Here is a 17500-nt window from a genome sequence, read left to right on the forward strand (position 1 = left end):
TACTACTACTACTACTACTACTACTACTACTACTGCTACTACTACTACTACTACTACTACTACTACTCCTACTATTACTACTACCACCACTACACTACTACTACTACTACTACTACTACTACTTTCTACTACTACTATTACTACTACTACTATTACTACTACTATTACTACTACAACTACTACTACTACTACAAATACTACTACTCTACTACTACTACTACTACTACTACTACTACTACTACTACTACTACTACTACTACTACTACTACAAACACTACTACTCTACTACTCTACTACTACTACTATACTATACTACTAACTACTACTACTACTACTACTACTATACTATATATACTATAATAATATATAATAATAATAATAATAATAATAATAATAATAATAATAATAATAATATATAATAATAATAAAATAATATAATATTATAATAATGATGATGATGATGATGATGATGATGATGATGATGATATGATGATTATTATTATTATAATTATTATTTATTATTATTATTATTATTATTATTATTATTATTATTATTATTATTATTATATTATTATTATTATTATTATTTATACCAAGCATATACCCCTAAATAAACAGAGGGCTGTTTCTAATCATTCATTCATCATCTATTTACGATTCCATCAAACCATGATAGGAATAATCATTTGTATTGCGCCGTTCACAGCTTATCTATGCTCAATGCACTTCACACCATTTCATTTCTATTTTTCTAGCTGGCAGAATGAAAATATATTTTCATCTCATACAGGACCAGTCGCCCGCTAATCGTTGTTTGTGTAAAATAAAATCTTACAATATCAGTTACAGCATGTAGCCAGGTACTCATTCACACCTGGACCCAACGCTGAACCATATTGTTCCACGATCACTGTCACCCGTCCAACCAATTATCATAATTAACATCGCTGGATTTTTGTGACCAAACAAGACACCGCTGCGCTACCGAGACAGACAATTCACAATCCTTTTGCTTTATCTGAAGTGTTGCTATCGACTTGGGACATTTTAAAACAAAGTGAGCACATTGACATCCGGTAGATTTTTCTCCATGTATGACGTTCAGCTTAGGTTTAGTTTATTTTGTAAAATTATGCTTGTCTTTTTTCCCAGATCCAGGCATATGGTCTCCATGGACAGAGTGGTCTAAATGCGATTGCTCGTCCCACATCCGTTACAGGTCACGTGTGCGTATCAATACAAATGGCTGTGACAAAACCCCTGAACAACAAACAGAAAAAATGACTTGTAGATGTAAGTTGGTGAGATTGAATCATAGATTTAACATACAAGATACACGTTGGGTATTATTGTTTCTATTGAACGCAGCATTTTGATACAATAATATATCTTGTACCTTTGAGCGCGGCCATTATGAGAAGGAATAATCAGGAAAACGTTTAATAAATTCCAGCAAAAACTTTCCACAGTTATAAAAAGATAAATAACGAGAACACCTATTGGTCCTCGTAGACAAAACAAATAATTACTACAAACTAAAACCTGATGCACACAACACACTAATGACCATCCAAATACACAAAGACAACAAGGAAAGCACAGAAAAAAGATCAGATAAAATACTAGAGGAAGATAAAAACATTGCATGGAGACTGGATAGTAGTGGCTGAATAGTGCGTCTCGCTCCTTCTCAATGAATACATATAGACTAAAAACTTCTGACAAAACTCTTTTGAATAATTTCAGGTTGTGAAGAAAACTGTTACGGTCGTGACAACGGCTTTTATCCATCCAAGTGTGAAAAGGGATGTAAACACTACATCATCTGTTGTAAAGGTAGGTATTGATGGGGTGTCTGTACACCATCTGTTGTAATGGTAGGTATTGATAGGGTGTCTATACACCATCTGTTGTAATGGTAGTTATTGATAGGGTGTCTCTACACCATCTGTTGTAAAGGTAGGTAATGATAGGGTGTCTGTACACCATCTGTTGTATTGGTAGGTAATGATAGGGTGTCTATACACCATCTGTTGTAATGGTAGTTATTGATAGGGTGTCTGTACACCGTCTGTTGTAATGGTAGGTATTGATAGGGTGTCTGTACACCATCTGTTGTAATGGTAGGTAATGATAGGGTGTCTGTACACCATCTGTTGTATTGGTAGGTAATGATAGGGTGTCTATACACCATCTGTTGTAATGGTAGTTATTGATAGGGTGTCTGTACACCATCTGTTGTAATGGTAGGTATTGATAGGGTGTCTATACACCATCTGTTGTAATGGTAGTTATTGATAGGGTGTCTGTACACCGTCTGTTGTAATGGTAGGTATTGATAGGGTGTCTGTACACCATCTGTTGTAATGGTAGGTAATGATAGGGTGTCTGTACACCATCTGTTGTATTGGTAGGTAATGATAGGGTGTCTATACACCATCTGTTGTAATGGTAGTTATTGATAGGGTGTCTGTACACCATCTGTTGTAATGGTAGGTATTGATAGGGTGTCTATACACCATCTGTTGTAATGGTAGGTATTGATAGGGTGTCTGTACACCATCTGTTGTAATGGTAGTTATTGATAGGGTGTCTATACACCATCTGTTGTAAAGGTAGGTATTGATAGGGTGTCTATACACCATCTGTTGTAAAGGTAGGTAATGATAGGGTGTCTATACACCATCTGTTGTAAAGGTAGGTATTGATAGGGTGTCTATACACCATCTGTTGTAAAGGTAGGTAATGATAGGGTGTCTATACACCATCTGTTGTAAAGGTAGGTATTGATAGGGTGTCTGTACACCATCTGTTGTAATGGTAATTATTGATAGGGTGTCTGTACACCATCTGTTGTAATGGTAGTTATTGATAGGGTGTCTGTACACCATCTGTTGTAATGGTAGGTATTGATGGGGTGTATGTACACCATCTGTTGTAAAGGTAGGTAATGATAGGGTGTCTGTACACCATCTGTTGTAATGGTAGTTATTGATAGGGTGTCTATACACCATCTGTTGTAATGGTAGTTATTGATAGGGTGTCTGTACACCATCTGTTGTAATGGTAATTATTGATAGGGTGTCTGTACACCATCTGTTGTAATGGTAGTTATTGATAGGGTGTCTATACACCATCTGTTGTAAAGGTAGGTAATGATAGGGTGTCTATACACCATCTGTTGTAATGATAGTTATTGATAGGGTGTCTATACACCATCTGTTGTAATGATAGTTATTGATAGGGTGTCTATACACCATCTGTTGTAATGGTAGTTATTGATAGGGTGTCTGTACACCATCTGTTGTAATGGGAGGTATTGATGGGGTGTATATACACCATCTGTTGTAATGGTAGGTATTGATAGGGTGTCTATACACCATCTGTTGTAATGGTAGTTATTGATAGGGTGTCTGTACACCGTCTGTTGTAATGGTAGGTATTGATGGGGTGTATATACACCATCTGTTGTAATGGTAGGTATTGATAGGGTGTCTATACACCATCTGTTGTAATGGTAGTTATTGATAGGGTGTCTGTACACCATCTGTTGTGATGGTAGGTATTGATGGGGTGTATATACACCATCTGTTGTAATGGTAGTTATTGATAGGGTGTCTGTACACCATCTGTTGTAATGGTAGGTATTGATGGGGTGTATGTACACCATCTGTTGTAATGGTAGGTATTGATGGGGTGTCTGTACACCATCTGTTGTAATGGTAGGTAATGATGGCAAATAATACCCCAACAGGAGGCCAAATTATTGAAGACCCTACCAATGAAATTCCTGGCTCACAGCTTGGTAGGAAATACTGGGTGGCTGCAAATAGGCTACGCTCCAGACATGCGAAAACAGCCTCAAAAATGAACAAATGGGGTCTAAACAACTCAACAGAATGCCCCAAGTGCCAAACTGACCCCCAAGATGTAGATCACCTTGTGCTCCACTGTCCTGTTACCAAGCTGAATGGAGGTTATGAAATCATTCACAAATGTGAAGATGAATTCAAGGCCTGGCTCGACGCGACAGATCTAAAAGTGTGACCCCACCATACGATACTACTACTATGGGGTGTCTGTACACCATCTGTTGTAATGGTAGGTATTGATAGGGTGTATGTACACCATCTGTTGTAATGGTAGGTAATGATAGGGTGTCTTTACACCATCTGTTGTAATGGTAGGTAATGATAGGGTGTCTGTACACCATCTGTTGTAATGGTAGGTAATGATAGGGTGTCTGTACACCATCTGTTGTAATGGTAGGTAATGATAGGGTGTCTGTACACCATCTGTTATAATGGTAGGTAATGATAGGGTGTATGTACACCATCTGTTGTAATGGTAGGTAATGATGGGGTGTCTGTACACCATCTGTTGTAATGGTAGGTATTGATAGATTGTATGTACACCATCTGTTGTAATGGTAGGTATTGATAGGGTGTATGTACACCATCTGTTGTAATGGTAGGTATTGGTGGGGTGTCTGTACACCATCTGTTGTATTGGTAGGTATTGATGGGGTGTATGTACAACATCTGTTGTAATGGTAGGTAATGGTGAGGGTGTATGTACACCATCTGTTGTCCTGGTAGGTATTGATGGGGTGTATGTACACCATCTGTTGTAATGGTAGGTAATGATAGGGTGTATGTACACCATCTGTTGTAATGGTAGGTATTGATAGGGTGTATGTACACCATCTGTTGTAATGATAGGTATTGATGGGGTGTCTGTACACCATCTGTTTTAATGGTAGGTAATGATGGGGTGTCTCTACACCATCTGTTGTAATGGTAGGTATTGATAGGGTGTATGTACACCATCTGTTGTATTGGTAGGTAATGATAGGGTGTCTGTACACCATCTGTTGTAATGGTAGGTATTGATGGGGTGTCTGTACACCATCTGTTGTAATGGTAGGTATTGATGGGGTGTATGTACACCATCTGTTGTAATGGTAGGTATTGAAGTGATGTCTGTACACCATCTGTTGTAATGGTAGGTATTGATGGGGTGTATGTACACCATCTGTTGTAATGGTAGGTATTGATGGGGTGTCTGTACACCATCTGTTGTAATGGTAGGTATTGATGGGGTGTATGTACACCATCTGTTGTAATGGTAGGTATTGATAGGGTGTCTGTACACCATCTGTTGTAATGGTAGGTATTGATGGGGTGTATGTACACCATCTGATGTAATGGTAGGTAATGATAGGGTGTATGTACACCATCTGTTGTAATGGTAGGTATTGATATGGTGTATGTACACCATCTGTTGTAATGATAGGTATTGATGGGGTGTCTGTACACCATCTGTTGTAATGGTAGGTATTGATGGGGTGTCTGTACACCATCTGTTGTAATGGTAAGTATTGATAGGGTGTATGTACACCATCTGTTGTAATGGTAGGTAATGAAAGGGTGTCTGTACACCATCTGTTGTAATGGTAGGTATTGATGGGTGTCTGTACACCATCTGTTGTAATGGTAGGTATTGATGGGGTATATGTACACCATCTGTTGTAATGGTAGTTGATGGGGTGTCTGTACACCATCTGTTGTAATGGTAGGTATTGATGGGGTGTCTGTACACCATCTGTTGTAATGGTAGGTATTGATGAGGTGTATGTATACCAGCTGTTGTAATGGTAGGTATTGATAGGGTGTCTGAACACCATCTGTTGTAATGGTAGGTATTGATGGGGTGTCTGTACACCATCTGTTGTAATGGTAGGTATTGATGGGGTGTCTGTACACCATCTGTTGTAATGGTAGGTATTGATAGGGTGTATGTACACCATCTGTTGTAATGGTAGGTATTGATGGGGTGTCTGTACACCATTTGTTGTAATGGTAGGTAATGATAGGGTGTATGTACACCATCTGTTGTAATGGTAGGTATTGATAGGGTGTATGTATACCATCTGTTGTAATGGTAGGTATTGATAGGGTGTATGTACACCATCTGGTGTAATGGTAGGTAATGATGGGGTTTCTGTACACCATCTGTTGTAATGGTAGGTATTGATGCGGTGTCTGTACACCATTTGTTGTAATGGTAGGTAATGATAGGGTGTATGTACACCATCTGTTGTAATGGTAGGTATTGATAGGGTGTATGTACACCATCTGTTGTAATGGTAGGTATTGATAGGGTGTATGTACACTATCTGGTGTAATGGTAGGTAATGATGGGGTGTCTGTACACCATCTGTTATAATGGTAGGTATTGATGGGGTGTATGTACACCATCTGTTGTAATGGTAGGTATTGATGGGGTGTATGTACACCATCTGTTGTAATGGTAGGTATTGATGGGGTGTATGTACACCATCTGTTGTAATGGTAGGCATTGATGGGGTGTATGTACACTATCTGTTGTAATGGTAGGTAATGGTGAGGTTGTCTGTACACCATCTTTTGTAATTGTTGGATAATTGTAAGGTTTTGTACATTATCTGTTGTAATGGTATTATTACTGAGTTTGCGCATCGGGGCGCTAAGAGGGTCGATTAAAGATAGACGACGATTGGGATTGTTTGGAAACTTTAACCCTTTGCCCACTTGTCATTGTCACAGTAAAGGTTGTTCACAATTATCTTATTAAATTTTATTTTATTAAGAACTGAATTCATCTCACTCCAGTTATATTTCGGTAGGCTTAGATAAACTTTACCTTCTAATATTAGATCGTCTTTCCTTTTATAGCCTTCCCTCGAATTAATTTCTAATTAGTGAATACTTTTCGTTCTACATTCTGTCACGTAGCCACTTATTATAAAAGCTGATAGGTCTAACATTCTACACTCACTTCTCTTCACAATCTATGCCGGGCGGCCAGTCGCTCTATTCCTTATATATACTGGAAGATTTTTATCTTTTGGGACTTTGTAGATATTATATCTACACCATTAAGACGCCGGAGCTTTTAACTTTGATTGTATAATCTTCAAGGATCAAACCCGAGCCCGCTGTCAAAGATTTACACAATAACCCCTTACCAATTGCCTGGAAGTGGAATTTTACGAGCCCGAGCCTGTTCTCAGACGAATATATCATCCAAGCCTATCAACTGCCTGGAAACGTAAACTTACGAACCTGACATATTACCATAAGTTACGTAATATATTCACATCTCTATTTGTAACTGCCACGATCACTGTTTATCTCTTTTAATTAAATTTCATCATTATTTTTATTTCATTGTAAACAAATCGTTAATTGTTTTTCATTTATAGTAACTAGTAAATTCTGGGGCCTCATTCTACATATATCTTTATGCATAGTCGAGTAGCTCTTTACTCACTTGAGACCATGACAGTCATTATGATATCGGAAATGCTATCGCCGTCTACATCTACGCCAGAATAGAAATAGAGGGTTGAGCCTACCATGATATAACATTTTATGGATCCCTAATTTCATCATATCAGTTCTGTCCACTGACAGGTGGGGGTTATCGCTTTCAAGAACTTATGTCCTTATATGATATCCTGAGTTTTTGACCAATCAACGATTGTTCTTTTGATTTGATAGCTCGCTTGTCAACATGAGTCAGCTCAGCCCTTGATTTGTGTACAGGCATCACAGGCGGTATATGTTGTGTAACTTCAAAGACCACGGTTGACCGGAAGCGATGAATAGAAGCCCTACTGTGGCGTGGAGAACGAGGTCTTGTATGTATTGTTTCGTCACTATCTCAACGCTCGTGAATTCTTAGTAAGGCTGGACTCACAATCAAAACACGAAATCTGTGTTTTAAACTCTTGAATCAATCGAGTTACATCAGTGCATTCGTCTCATTGAGAAATGAAAAACGATATATAAATCAAGAACATCGACCAGAAAATAAGGAAATTATCATAAAATTATAAAATTTGAGAAAGATGTTTTCAAAATCAAATCTATTACAAAAAAGGTTATTTCTAGTCCGATTTTTATGAGACAAAGACAATTTTTCTCCTCTTTTCAAGCTGATTCCAACAATGAGGTTTTCAAATTTATCGCAATTAGATTATTTGTCATTATTTTATTTTAAAATACCCAATTGACTGCTCAGGAAATGAATACGTAATCCTTGGCGGCTAGCGATAGGTGTTAAATTTTGCGTATCCCTTTCCCACGCAGACGAACGCAAAATTTAACACCTATCGCTAGCCGCCAAGGATTATGTATTCATTTCCTGAGCAGTCAATTGGGTATTTTAAAAAATGACAAATAATCTAATTGCGATAAATTTGAAAACCTCATTGTTGGAATCAGCTTGAAAAGTGGAGAAAAATTGTCTTTGTCTCATAAAAATCGGTCTAGAAATAACCTTTTTTGTAATAGATTTGATTTTGAAAACATCTTTCTCAAATTTTATAATTTTATGATAATTTCCTTATTTTCCAGTCGATGTTCTTGATTTATATATCGTTTTTCATTTCTCAATGAGACGAACGCACTGATGTAACTTGATTGATTCAAGAGTTTAAAACACAGATTTCGTGTTTTGATTGTGAATCCAGCCTTACTAAGAATTCACGAGCGTTGAGATAGTGACGTAACTATACATACAAGACCTCGTTCTCCACGCCATAGTAGGGCTTCCATTCATCGCTTTCGGTCAACCGTGGTCTTTGAAATTACACAACATATACCGCCTGTGATGCCTGTACATAAATCAAGGGCTGAGCTGTCTCATGTTGACAAGAGAGCTATCAAAAGAGCAATCGTTGATTGGTCAAAAACTCAGGATTTCATATAAGGACATAAGTTCTGGAAAGCGATACCCACCCACCTGTCAGTGGACAGAACTGATATGATGAAATTAGGGATCCATAAAATGTTATATCATGGTAGGCTCCACCCTCTATTTCTATTCTGGCGTAGATGTAGACGGCGATAGCATTTCCGATATCAGAATGACAAGTGGGCAAAGGGTTAAAGTTTCCAAACAATCCCAATCGTCGTCTATCTTTAATCGGCCCCGTTAGCCCCCTGATGCGCAATCTGTCTACTAGTACTATTATTATTATTATTATTATTATTATTATTATTATTATTATTATTATTATTATTATTATTATTATTATTATTATTATTATTATTATTATTATTGTTATTATTATTATTATTATTATTAATGTTATTATTATTATTATTATTATTATTATTATTATTATTATTATTACTATTATTATTATTATTATTATTATTATTATTATTATTATTATTATTATTATTATTATTATTATTATTATTATTATTATTATTATTATTATTATTATTATCATCATCAGTATTAGTAATAGTAGTAGTAGTAGTAGTAGTAGCCGTAGTAGTAATAGTATTTTTATTATTACTTTTCATCTTCAGGTGTCATGAACAAGGGGGTTCAGAAATGCTCTAGGCGAGGTGAAATTTATTACCCGGCGTGCAAGAACTGTATTTATGTTGGTGACGACCACCCATATTCCTGTCCTACGGCTTCCTTGGAAAACATCCCCTGCCCTTTCAACTTAGTGACTCCCTTGGATATTAATCAGTTTTGTCAACCACAAACATGCACTGAAAACTGTCTTGGACGAGCAGATGGATTCTACGCTTCCAGGTGTATTAAGGACTGCAAACATTATATCAGATGCTGTAATGGTATGTCACTAACTAATAAAAAAAAAACAACTTGAGCTTTTATTTAGCGCAATATCCACTAAACCTGCTCAAAGCGCTTTACAAAAGGTCCCCGACCAACGGCAACATGTAACATGAAGAACGAGACTTGATGCCTGTTACAATATTACAATTATTTTCGGACAGAGACAGAACTGTTCATGGCCAGGTACTCATTTTACATCTGAGTACGGTGAGAAAATGTGAGTAAAGAGCCTTTTCTAAGGACTCTTCTATGCTCCAAGCCAAGCTCTATCCCAGGACAATCCGATCCGAAAGCGAGTCTCATACCACATGACCACATAGTCACACGTGATCCTTAGGTGATACTTCACTCCGCCTGGAGCAGAGCGTTGCCTTCGTAAACTCAAATCCTGACACTGACCAAAGAAATTACGTCAAAATACAATTCATATTGTCAGGTTATAAGTTACCAGTATGTACGGCTTGAAGGTAGCCTACAAATGCCTTCATAAAACAATACTGGTTTCAGGCTATGCGTTAAAAAAAAACTCTAAGGCCTGATACTAACTCAAACATGACCTCATAATAGAAATGTTAAAGCCAGGCTATAATTTATATGTCTACGGCCTGACACTAAACATGACGTCCTTGTATCAGACCAGAATAAGTTGACAAAGGCTACAACCCTAGGCCATCGATAAATCCTCTCCACCTTTCCTGGCTCTGTGACATCTTCTCTGCTTCCGTCCACGTGAAGCCTTCAGTTTCCTGGCTCTGTGACATCTTCTCTGCTTCCCTCCACGTGAAGCCTTCAGTTTCCTGGCTCTGTGTCATCTTCTCTGCTTCCCTCCACGTGAAGCCTTCAGTTTCCTGGCTCTGTGCCATCTTCTCTGCTTCCCTCCACGTGAAGCCTTCAGTTTCCTGGCTCTGTGACATCTTCTCTGCTTCCCTCCACGTGAAGCCTTCAGTTTCCTGGCTCTGTGTCATCTTCTGTGCTTCCCTCCACGTGAAGCCTTCAGTTTCCTGGCTCTGTGACATCTTCTCTGCTTCCCTCCACGTGAAGCCTTCAGTTTCCTGGCTCAGTGACATCTTCTCTGCTTCCCTCCACGTGAAGCCTTCAGTTTCCTGGCTCTGTGACATCTTCTCTGCTTCCCTCCACGTGAAGCCTTCAGTTTCCTGGCTCTGTGTCATCTTCTGTGCTTCCCTCCACGTGAAGCCTTCAGTTTCCTGGCTCTGTGACATCTTCTCTGCTTCCCTCCACGTGAAGCCTTCAGTTTTCTGGCTCTGTGCCATCTTCTCTGCTTCCCTCCACGTGAAGCCTTCAGTTTCCTGGCTCTGTGCCATCTTCTGTGCTTCCCTCCACGTGAAGCCTTCACTTTTCAAATCTTCCATCAATGCCATCCTCCAGCTGTTTCTAAGCCGTCTTATTTCTTGTTCCATGTCAGAGTCTACCTTGTGATAGTTGTTGCAGGATGTTCTCAGGATGTGGCCCAAGCCATTTCTATTTCCTTCCTCTTAATTTTTACATCTATTTGTAACCTGTCACAACACAAAGATATTATAACGGTGTTCAAAATCATATTTATAGTAAAAATGTGCCCCAACATCTCAAAACAGTATTATGTCGAGATGAATCGAACCAAAATTTGTGAATTTAGAATTAAAACATGAAATACGAATTCTGACTTTTCATGCAATGAAAGAAATTATATATATTCTCCATCATAAAGGAGAGACATGAATTCCACATTTTAGGATTGCCTTTGAAAATTCATTTTCCTCCAACCAATGAATTACGACAAACTGGTTTAAAGACAGATTGTGAAAAAATGAAACTTTGACAATGGATAAAGTAAAAATAATTTATAGAGGAAAATGGTAAAAGTTGACATGCTTTATGGAGGATAATGGATATTTGACAGGTTTTATGAGGACAATGGATAAGGTTGACATGTTTTATGGAGAAGAAGGCATAAAATTGGCCTGTTTTATAGAGGTAATGGATAAAGTTGACATATTTATAGAGGACAATAGATAAGTTGTCATATTCTATAGAGGATAAGTGATTAAGTTGACATGTTTTATAGAGGAGAATGGATAAAATTGACATGATTTATCGAGAGAATGGATACAATTGACATGTTATATAGAGGACAATGGATAAAGTCGACATATTCACAGAGGAAAATGGATAACATTGACATGTTTAAAGAAGGAAATTTATAAAAATTATTTTAAACAAACACGATAATAAAACTGAGGTTTTTCGTTTTGGAGATTTCAATGTTGTCAAAAAATTTAGGGGCTCTTTTCAACAATAATCTGTCTATTTCTTACCAGGTTTCTAATCTAGCTCAAACTTGAAGCTTTCACCTAAAGACGTTCATCTATTAGTGATTACAAAACCCTTGACGTCACTAAAACACATGACGTCACAACACGGTTTCTGTCTCAACGAGATTATTGCAATTCCTTGTAAAGCGCTCTGAACTCATTTAGTGGATATTGCGCTATATAAAAGCTCATTAAAAAAATAAATATTTCTAATTTTTGGCATAACCTGTGATAAAATTTCAAAACTCCAGATAATTCAAGATTGGTAATATAACAGAAAAGACTTGCGCACTCTCTTTCTCTATGGACTTCATTGGCTCCCATTTGAAGACCGTAATAAAATATAAAATTGCCATGGTGTGTTTTAAACGTTTACCCCAGGAAGGCCTGCCTTGCCGTCCAGGTCACCCCCTTCACAAATTGATGGCACTCAACTTGTCGCAATATAGCACGTTTGAAAACGTTTGAAGAGAGATCATTTTATAATTCAGGCCCTAACGTTTGGAATTTTCTCCCCGAAACTGTAAAAGACGCACCAAACATACAGTTTTAAATTCTAGATTGAAGCATCATTTGTTTATTATATTATGAGAATTATCTTGCTTAGAACCTTTTATTGTATTGTACTATTTGGGTTTATCAATGTGTTATTTGACATTGTTTGTGTTATCAAATTATAGTTAAAATATATGATTTAGTGTAATAATGCCTATGTAAAATGCATAGAGAAAGACAATGTCATGGTTGTGCACTATAGAAATGATGTGTATAAACTCTTCCCTTACCAACCAAAGGAAAATCTTCGCATTCGTTGCGATACAACCAACATTTTTTCTGACTCAGATTTGTTTTTTAACTCACAATATATACACAGAAAAGGTGTTGATATATTTACAAGAACTTAATACTGTTTTGTAAAGCTTGTTTTGATCTACAACATTATGCATATCATGCACTTTGTGCGCTGAAATATGAGTTTACAAATTCAATTTTTGCATTGGGTAGGTATGAGAATTTAGTAAATTGTCGGATCTGTTAACATTGAAATGTTTTATAGAAGACAATGGGTAAAGTTGACATGTTATATAGAAGACAATTGGTAAAGTTGACATGTTTTATAGAAGACAATGGGTAAAGTTGACATGTTTTATGAAGACAATGGGTAAAGTTGACATGTTTTATAGAAGACAATGGGTAAAATTGACATGTTTTATAGAAGACAATGGGTAAAGTTGACATGTTATGTAGAATACAATGGGTAAAGTTGACATGTTTTATAGAAGACAATGGGTAAAGTTGACCGGTTTTTTAGAAGACAATGGGTAAAGTTGACATGTTTTATAGAAGACAATGGGTAGAGTTGACATGTTTTATAGAAGACAATGGGTAAAGTTGACATGTTGTATAGAAGACAATGGGTAAAGTTGACATGTTTTTTAGAAGACAATGGGTAAAGTTGACATGTTTTTTAGAAGACAATGGGTAAAGTTGACATATTTTTTAGAAGACAATGGGTAAAGTTGACATGTTTTATAGAAGACAATGGGTAAAGTTGACATGTTTTGTAGCAAACAATGGATAAAATTGACATATTTTGTAGAGGACAATGAATAATGTTGACATGTGTTATCGAAAGAAGGGATAAAGTTAACATGTTGTAGACAGGAGTATGGATAAAGTTGACATTTTTATAGCATGAAATGGATAAAATATCAGAAAGTAGTTGTCTTTCCTTCCCATTAGGCCCATAAAACCAGAGATCATCCCGGTTTTTCTAGCGTAAAATGGACAGTAACATTTGCTTGCTATCCTTGAATCACATGTAGTCTATTGCAAAGTCCTTTCCACAAGATCTAACGGACCCAGCTACCCATTCACTGCTGTAAGGACATGGGAGACAGGACAAATCTCGAATTAAACTTGAATAGAGTGCCTCACTAACTGAGCTATCTTGACCCCTGACCCTCTAAATGTGTCAGTTACTTAAAAGATCACCTGGTCGCTTTTGTTTTAAAATCTTTTTTTTACATCATTCTGATGTAATACCGATTTGAGACGATTGGTCACATATGAATATGAAATATAACGATGGTCGACGGATCAAACCTCTGAAGTCCTGATTTTCACGATCGTTGGATCAAACCTCTGAAGTCTCGATTTTCACGACTGTCGGATCAAACCTCTGAAGTCTACATACGAGCTTTGCGCACCATGTTTTATTTTATTTTGGGCGGATCAGACCTCTAATGACATCGGAAATCGAGACTACAGAGGTTTGATCCGCCGACCATCGGTAAGATGGTTTGAGGCAAGGCTGGCGGAGTCTGTTATTTTTAACAAGTTTGAATATCAATAAGCCTGAACATAATACCAGTTTGAGAGGGTTGGTCACATTTCTGGTACTCTTGGACAGTCCGTATCTAGACTTTAGAAAAAGTCTTGTCCCTCCATATAAAGTTTTCCAGCTTTCATAGTTACAATACGATGGAATGTAACAAGATTCCAATGTAAACGGATTTTTATCACAGAAATCGTCCTGTAATATAAACAAAATTAAATACTAAATTTAATCCCAGATCTGAGACATTTTGAAAAGATGAGAGACATTTTGAATTGAAAAGATGAGAGACATTTTGAAAAGATGAGAGACATTTTGAAAAGATGAGAGACATTTTGAATTGAAAAGATGAGAGACATTTTGAATTGAAAAGATGAGAGACATTTTGAATTGAAAAGATGAGAGACATTTTGAAAAGATGAGTGACATTTTGAAAAGATGAGTGACATTTTGAATTGAAAAGATGAGAGACATTTTGAATTGAAAAGATGAGAGACATTTTGAATTGAAAAGATGAGAGACATTTTGAAAAGATGAGAGACATTTTGAAAAGATGAGAGACATTTTGAAAAGATGAGTGACATTTTGAAAAGATGAGAGACATTTTGAAAAGATGAGAGACATTTTGAAAAGATGAGTGACATTTTGAAAAGATGAGAGACATTTTAAACGATCGGTTTTTGAAGCGCGAGTTTTCTGGCCACAATTTTCAATACATGTTTTTGGTTGTTTTTTGTTGTTGTTGTTTTTGGTTTCTTTGTTTTTTTCATTGTAAAGAAGGCAGGACTAATTGAGTTATTTCCAAAGTGATCATAATAATATTTCTATAGTGGATCAGCGGTACGGTGCCACGTCTTGTCAGGAGAGAAAAAAAACATGTGCAAAGTACTTTACAAGAATCCCTGTCCAACAGCAACACTTAGCACAAAGGACAAGACATGAAGCCTGTTGGGCGATATTACTAAATTTCGGAACGAGAATATATATTATTTCATTCCAGTTCAGTTGTATGCAATTCTATTTAGAGGCTTTTACAAATATTTTACGACATTTGACAATAACACACGAGATGAGTGGTCCATTTTCACTATTGCTTCCAAAATGTTAACAAATTTATATTTATTTTTCTAATCAGGATATCCAGCTATCATCAACCTGACATGTGCAGGAAACTCCTTCTACAACGCTGAACGTGGTTGCTGTACCAAGGAAAAACCCGAAACTTGTCAGATTGGAATAGGGGACAGATATACCAAAGTTCACGACATAACTAAGCAATATGGCTGCGTTACTTATAAATAGTACTCTCTCTCTCTCTCTCTCTCTCTCTCTCTCTCTCTCTCTCTCTCTCTCTCTCTCTCTCTCTCTCTCTCTCTCTCTCTCTCTCTCTCTCCCTCAAAATCGCCCTTTTTAACATTTGCAAGTTCTAGCCACCTGTTGAAAAATTGAGTTGTGCGATTTAGAAACGAATGAAAATCTTCTTTTTCGTCTGGCTTAGCAGTTTGGAAACGTTTTAAGTAACCGTCTTCGGACAGGTGGAATCTTTTAAGCAATGGATCTTTTATTTTATTGTAGTCATTCGTATCTTCGTGTGCAAGTGTATAGAACACCTTTAATGGTTCACCTGATAAGCAGTTTTGTATTGCTGAACTCAATTGGCTATCTTTCCACCCATAGGCTCTTGCTTGGATTTCAAAACGACGTAGAAAGGATTCGAGACAAACAAAAACAGCATTTTTGGAAGTTTGACTAAGTAGTCGTTTGTTTTTCTAACTTGACTTCCTTGAGTTACTTTAGCCTTTTCAATTTCTGCTTGTCATGCTATTTCTGCCTTCGTAATTTCTTGTTGTCGCAAAAAAATAAATCTTTCTATTTCATGCATGTCTAGACGCTTCTAAGAGAATCAATGAGGAACATAACAGGATGCCTCAAGTCAACCCCAACCCAATGGCTCCCAACACTAAGTGGCATAGCACCGCCTGAAATCAGAAGACAAGAATTAAACCAAAGAATGCATGCCAAAATTGAGGAGGTCCCTGACAGGGTCCCATTGAAGGAGGTCCTAGAAGATGCCCACAACAACGTCAAGACTGAAATCAAGGAAACCTTTTAAAACTTCAAGACAACATTTCAATGTGAAAGAGGAATAGATTTCAGGGCTGAGAATATTCCGCTTAAAGGCGGATTTCCGCCTAAACGGTGGTTTATCTCCACCCATCACCATCACTATTCCGCCTTTTAAAAAGGCTCACCACAACCATTACCTCAACATCCCTTTCACCACTACTTTTACAACCACCACCTGTACTACAACAACCATCACATCATCATCCTATCACCATTACTATTACAACCACCACCACATCGTCATCCCTACCACCACCACCACCACTACTACTACCTACAACCACCAGCACATCATCATCCCTAGCACCACCACCACTACAGCTACAACCACTACTACTACAACTACCATCACATCATCATCCCTACCACCATTACTACAACAACCACCACCACATCATCATTCCTACTACCAATACAAATACATCCTCCACCACCACATCATCCCAACTATCACTAATACAACCACCCCACATCATCTCTACCACAACTATTACAACCACCACCACACCATCATTCCCAACACCTCTACAGCTACAACCACCATATCACTATCCCTATCACGACCCTACTACAACCACCATCACATCATCATCCCTACCGCCATCTTTTCTTACTACTACTACAATATGTTGTAATTACACTGTCAACTTTTGAAATTCCTCCAAGTGGTGTCAGAAATTGCTGCGAGACACATTTTTGATTGCATCTCAGTAAATTTTATATGAAATTCAAATTTATACGTTATCGTCGCATAGATAGGTCTTGAACTCCATTTTTGTGACCAGTCATTCTCACCCCTGAACCATCATGACATCATCACCATCTCTACCACAACTACCACCACTACGACAGCAACTATCACATCATCATCAGTAACACCATCTCCACAACCACATCATCATTGCCCCCATTGTAATCAGTACCACCTCTAGTGCAAGCACCACTATCACATCATCTTCCTGGTGGGATCTTTTGACTTGCATGGATCAGAGTTGCTTATCTGCCTTTGTCTTGGCTTGATCCTTTTCTGGGCCGGATACATTGGCACGGAGGGAAACAATTAAATGTATAGTCG

The 17500-nt window shown here is 37.4% G+C and overlaps 1 protein-coding gene across 1 annotated transcript in view; it reads left to right on the forward strand.

Moving 5' to 3' along the window:
* LOC144959681 (coadhesin-like) overlaps positions 1 to 17500 on the forward strand; it is a 48585-nt gene that overhangs the window by 30759 nt on the left and 326 nt on the right. The window contains exons 13-16 of the mRNA XM_078892360.1: positions 1153 to 1293; positions 1747 to 1836; positions 9369 to 9644; positions 15434 to 17500. The exon at positions 15434 to 17500 is cut by the window's right edge and continues 326 nt beyond it. Of these exons, the coding sequence (XP_078748486.1) occupies positions 1153 to 1293; positions 1747 to 1836; positions 9369 to 9644; positions 15434 to 15600 (674 nt within the window). The 3' untranslated portion in view covers positions 15601 to 17500. The remainder of the gene's footprint in view (positions 1 to 1152; positions 1294 to 1746; positions 1837 to 9368; positions 9645 to 15433) is intronic.

Source organism: Berghia stephanieae, chromosome 14, assembly GCF_034508935.2.
Source record: "Berghia stephanieae isolate SIO BIC M18660-M18661 chromosome 14, UCSD_Bste_1.3, whole genome shotgun sequence".
NCBI lineage: Eukaryota > Metazoa > Mollusca > Gastropoda > Nudibranchia > Aeolidiidae > Berghia > Berghia stephanieae.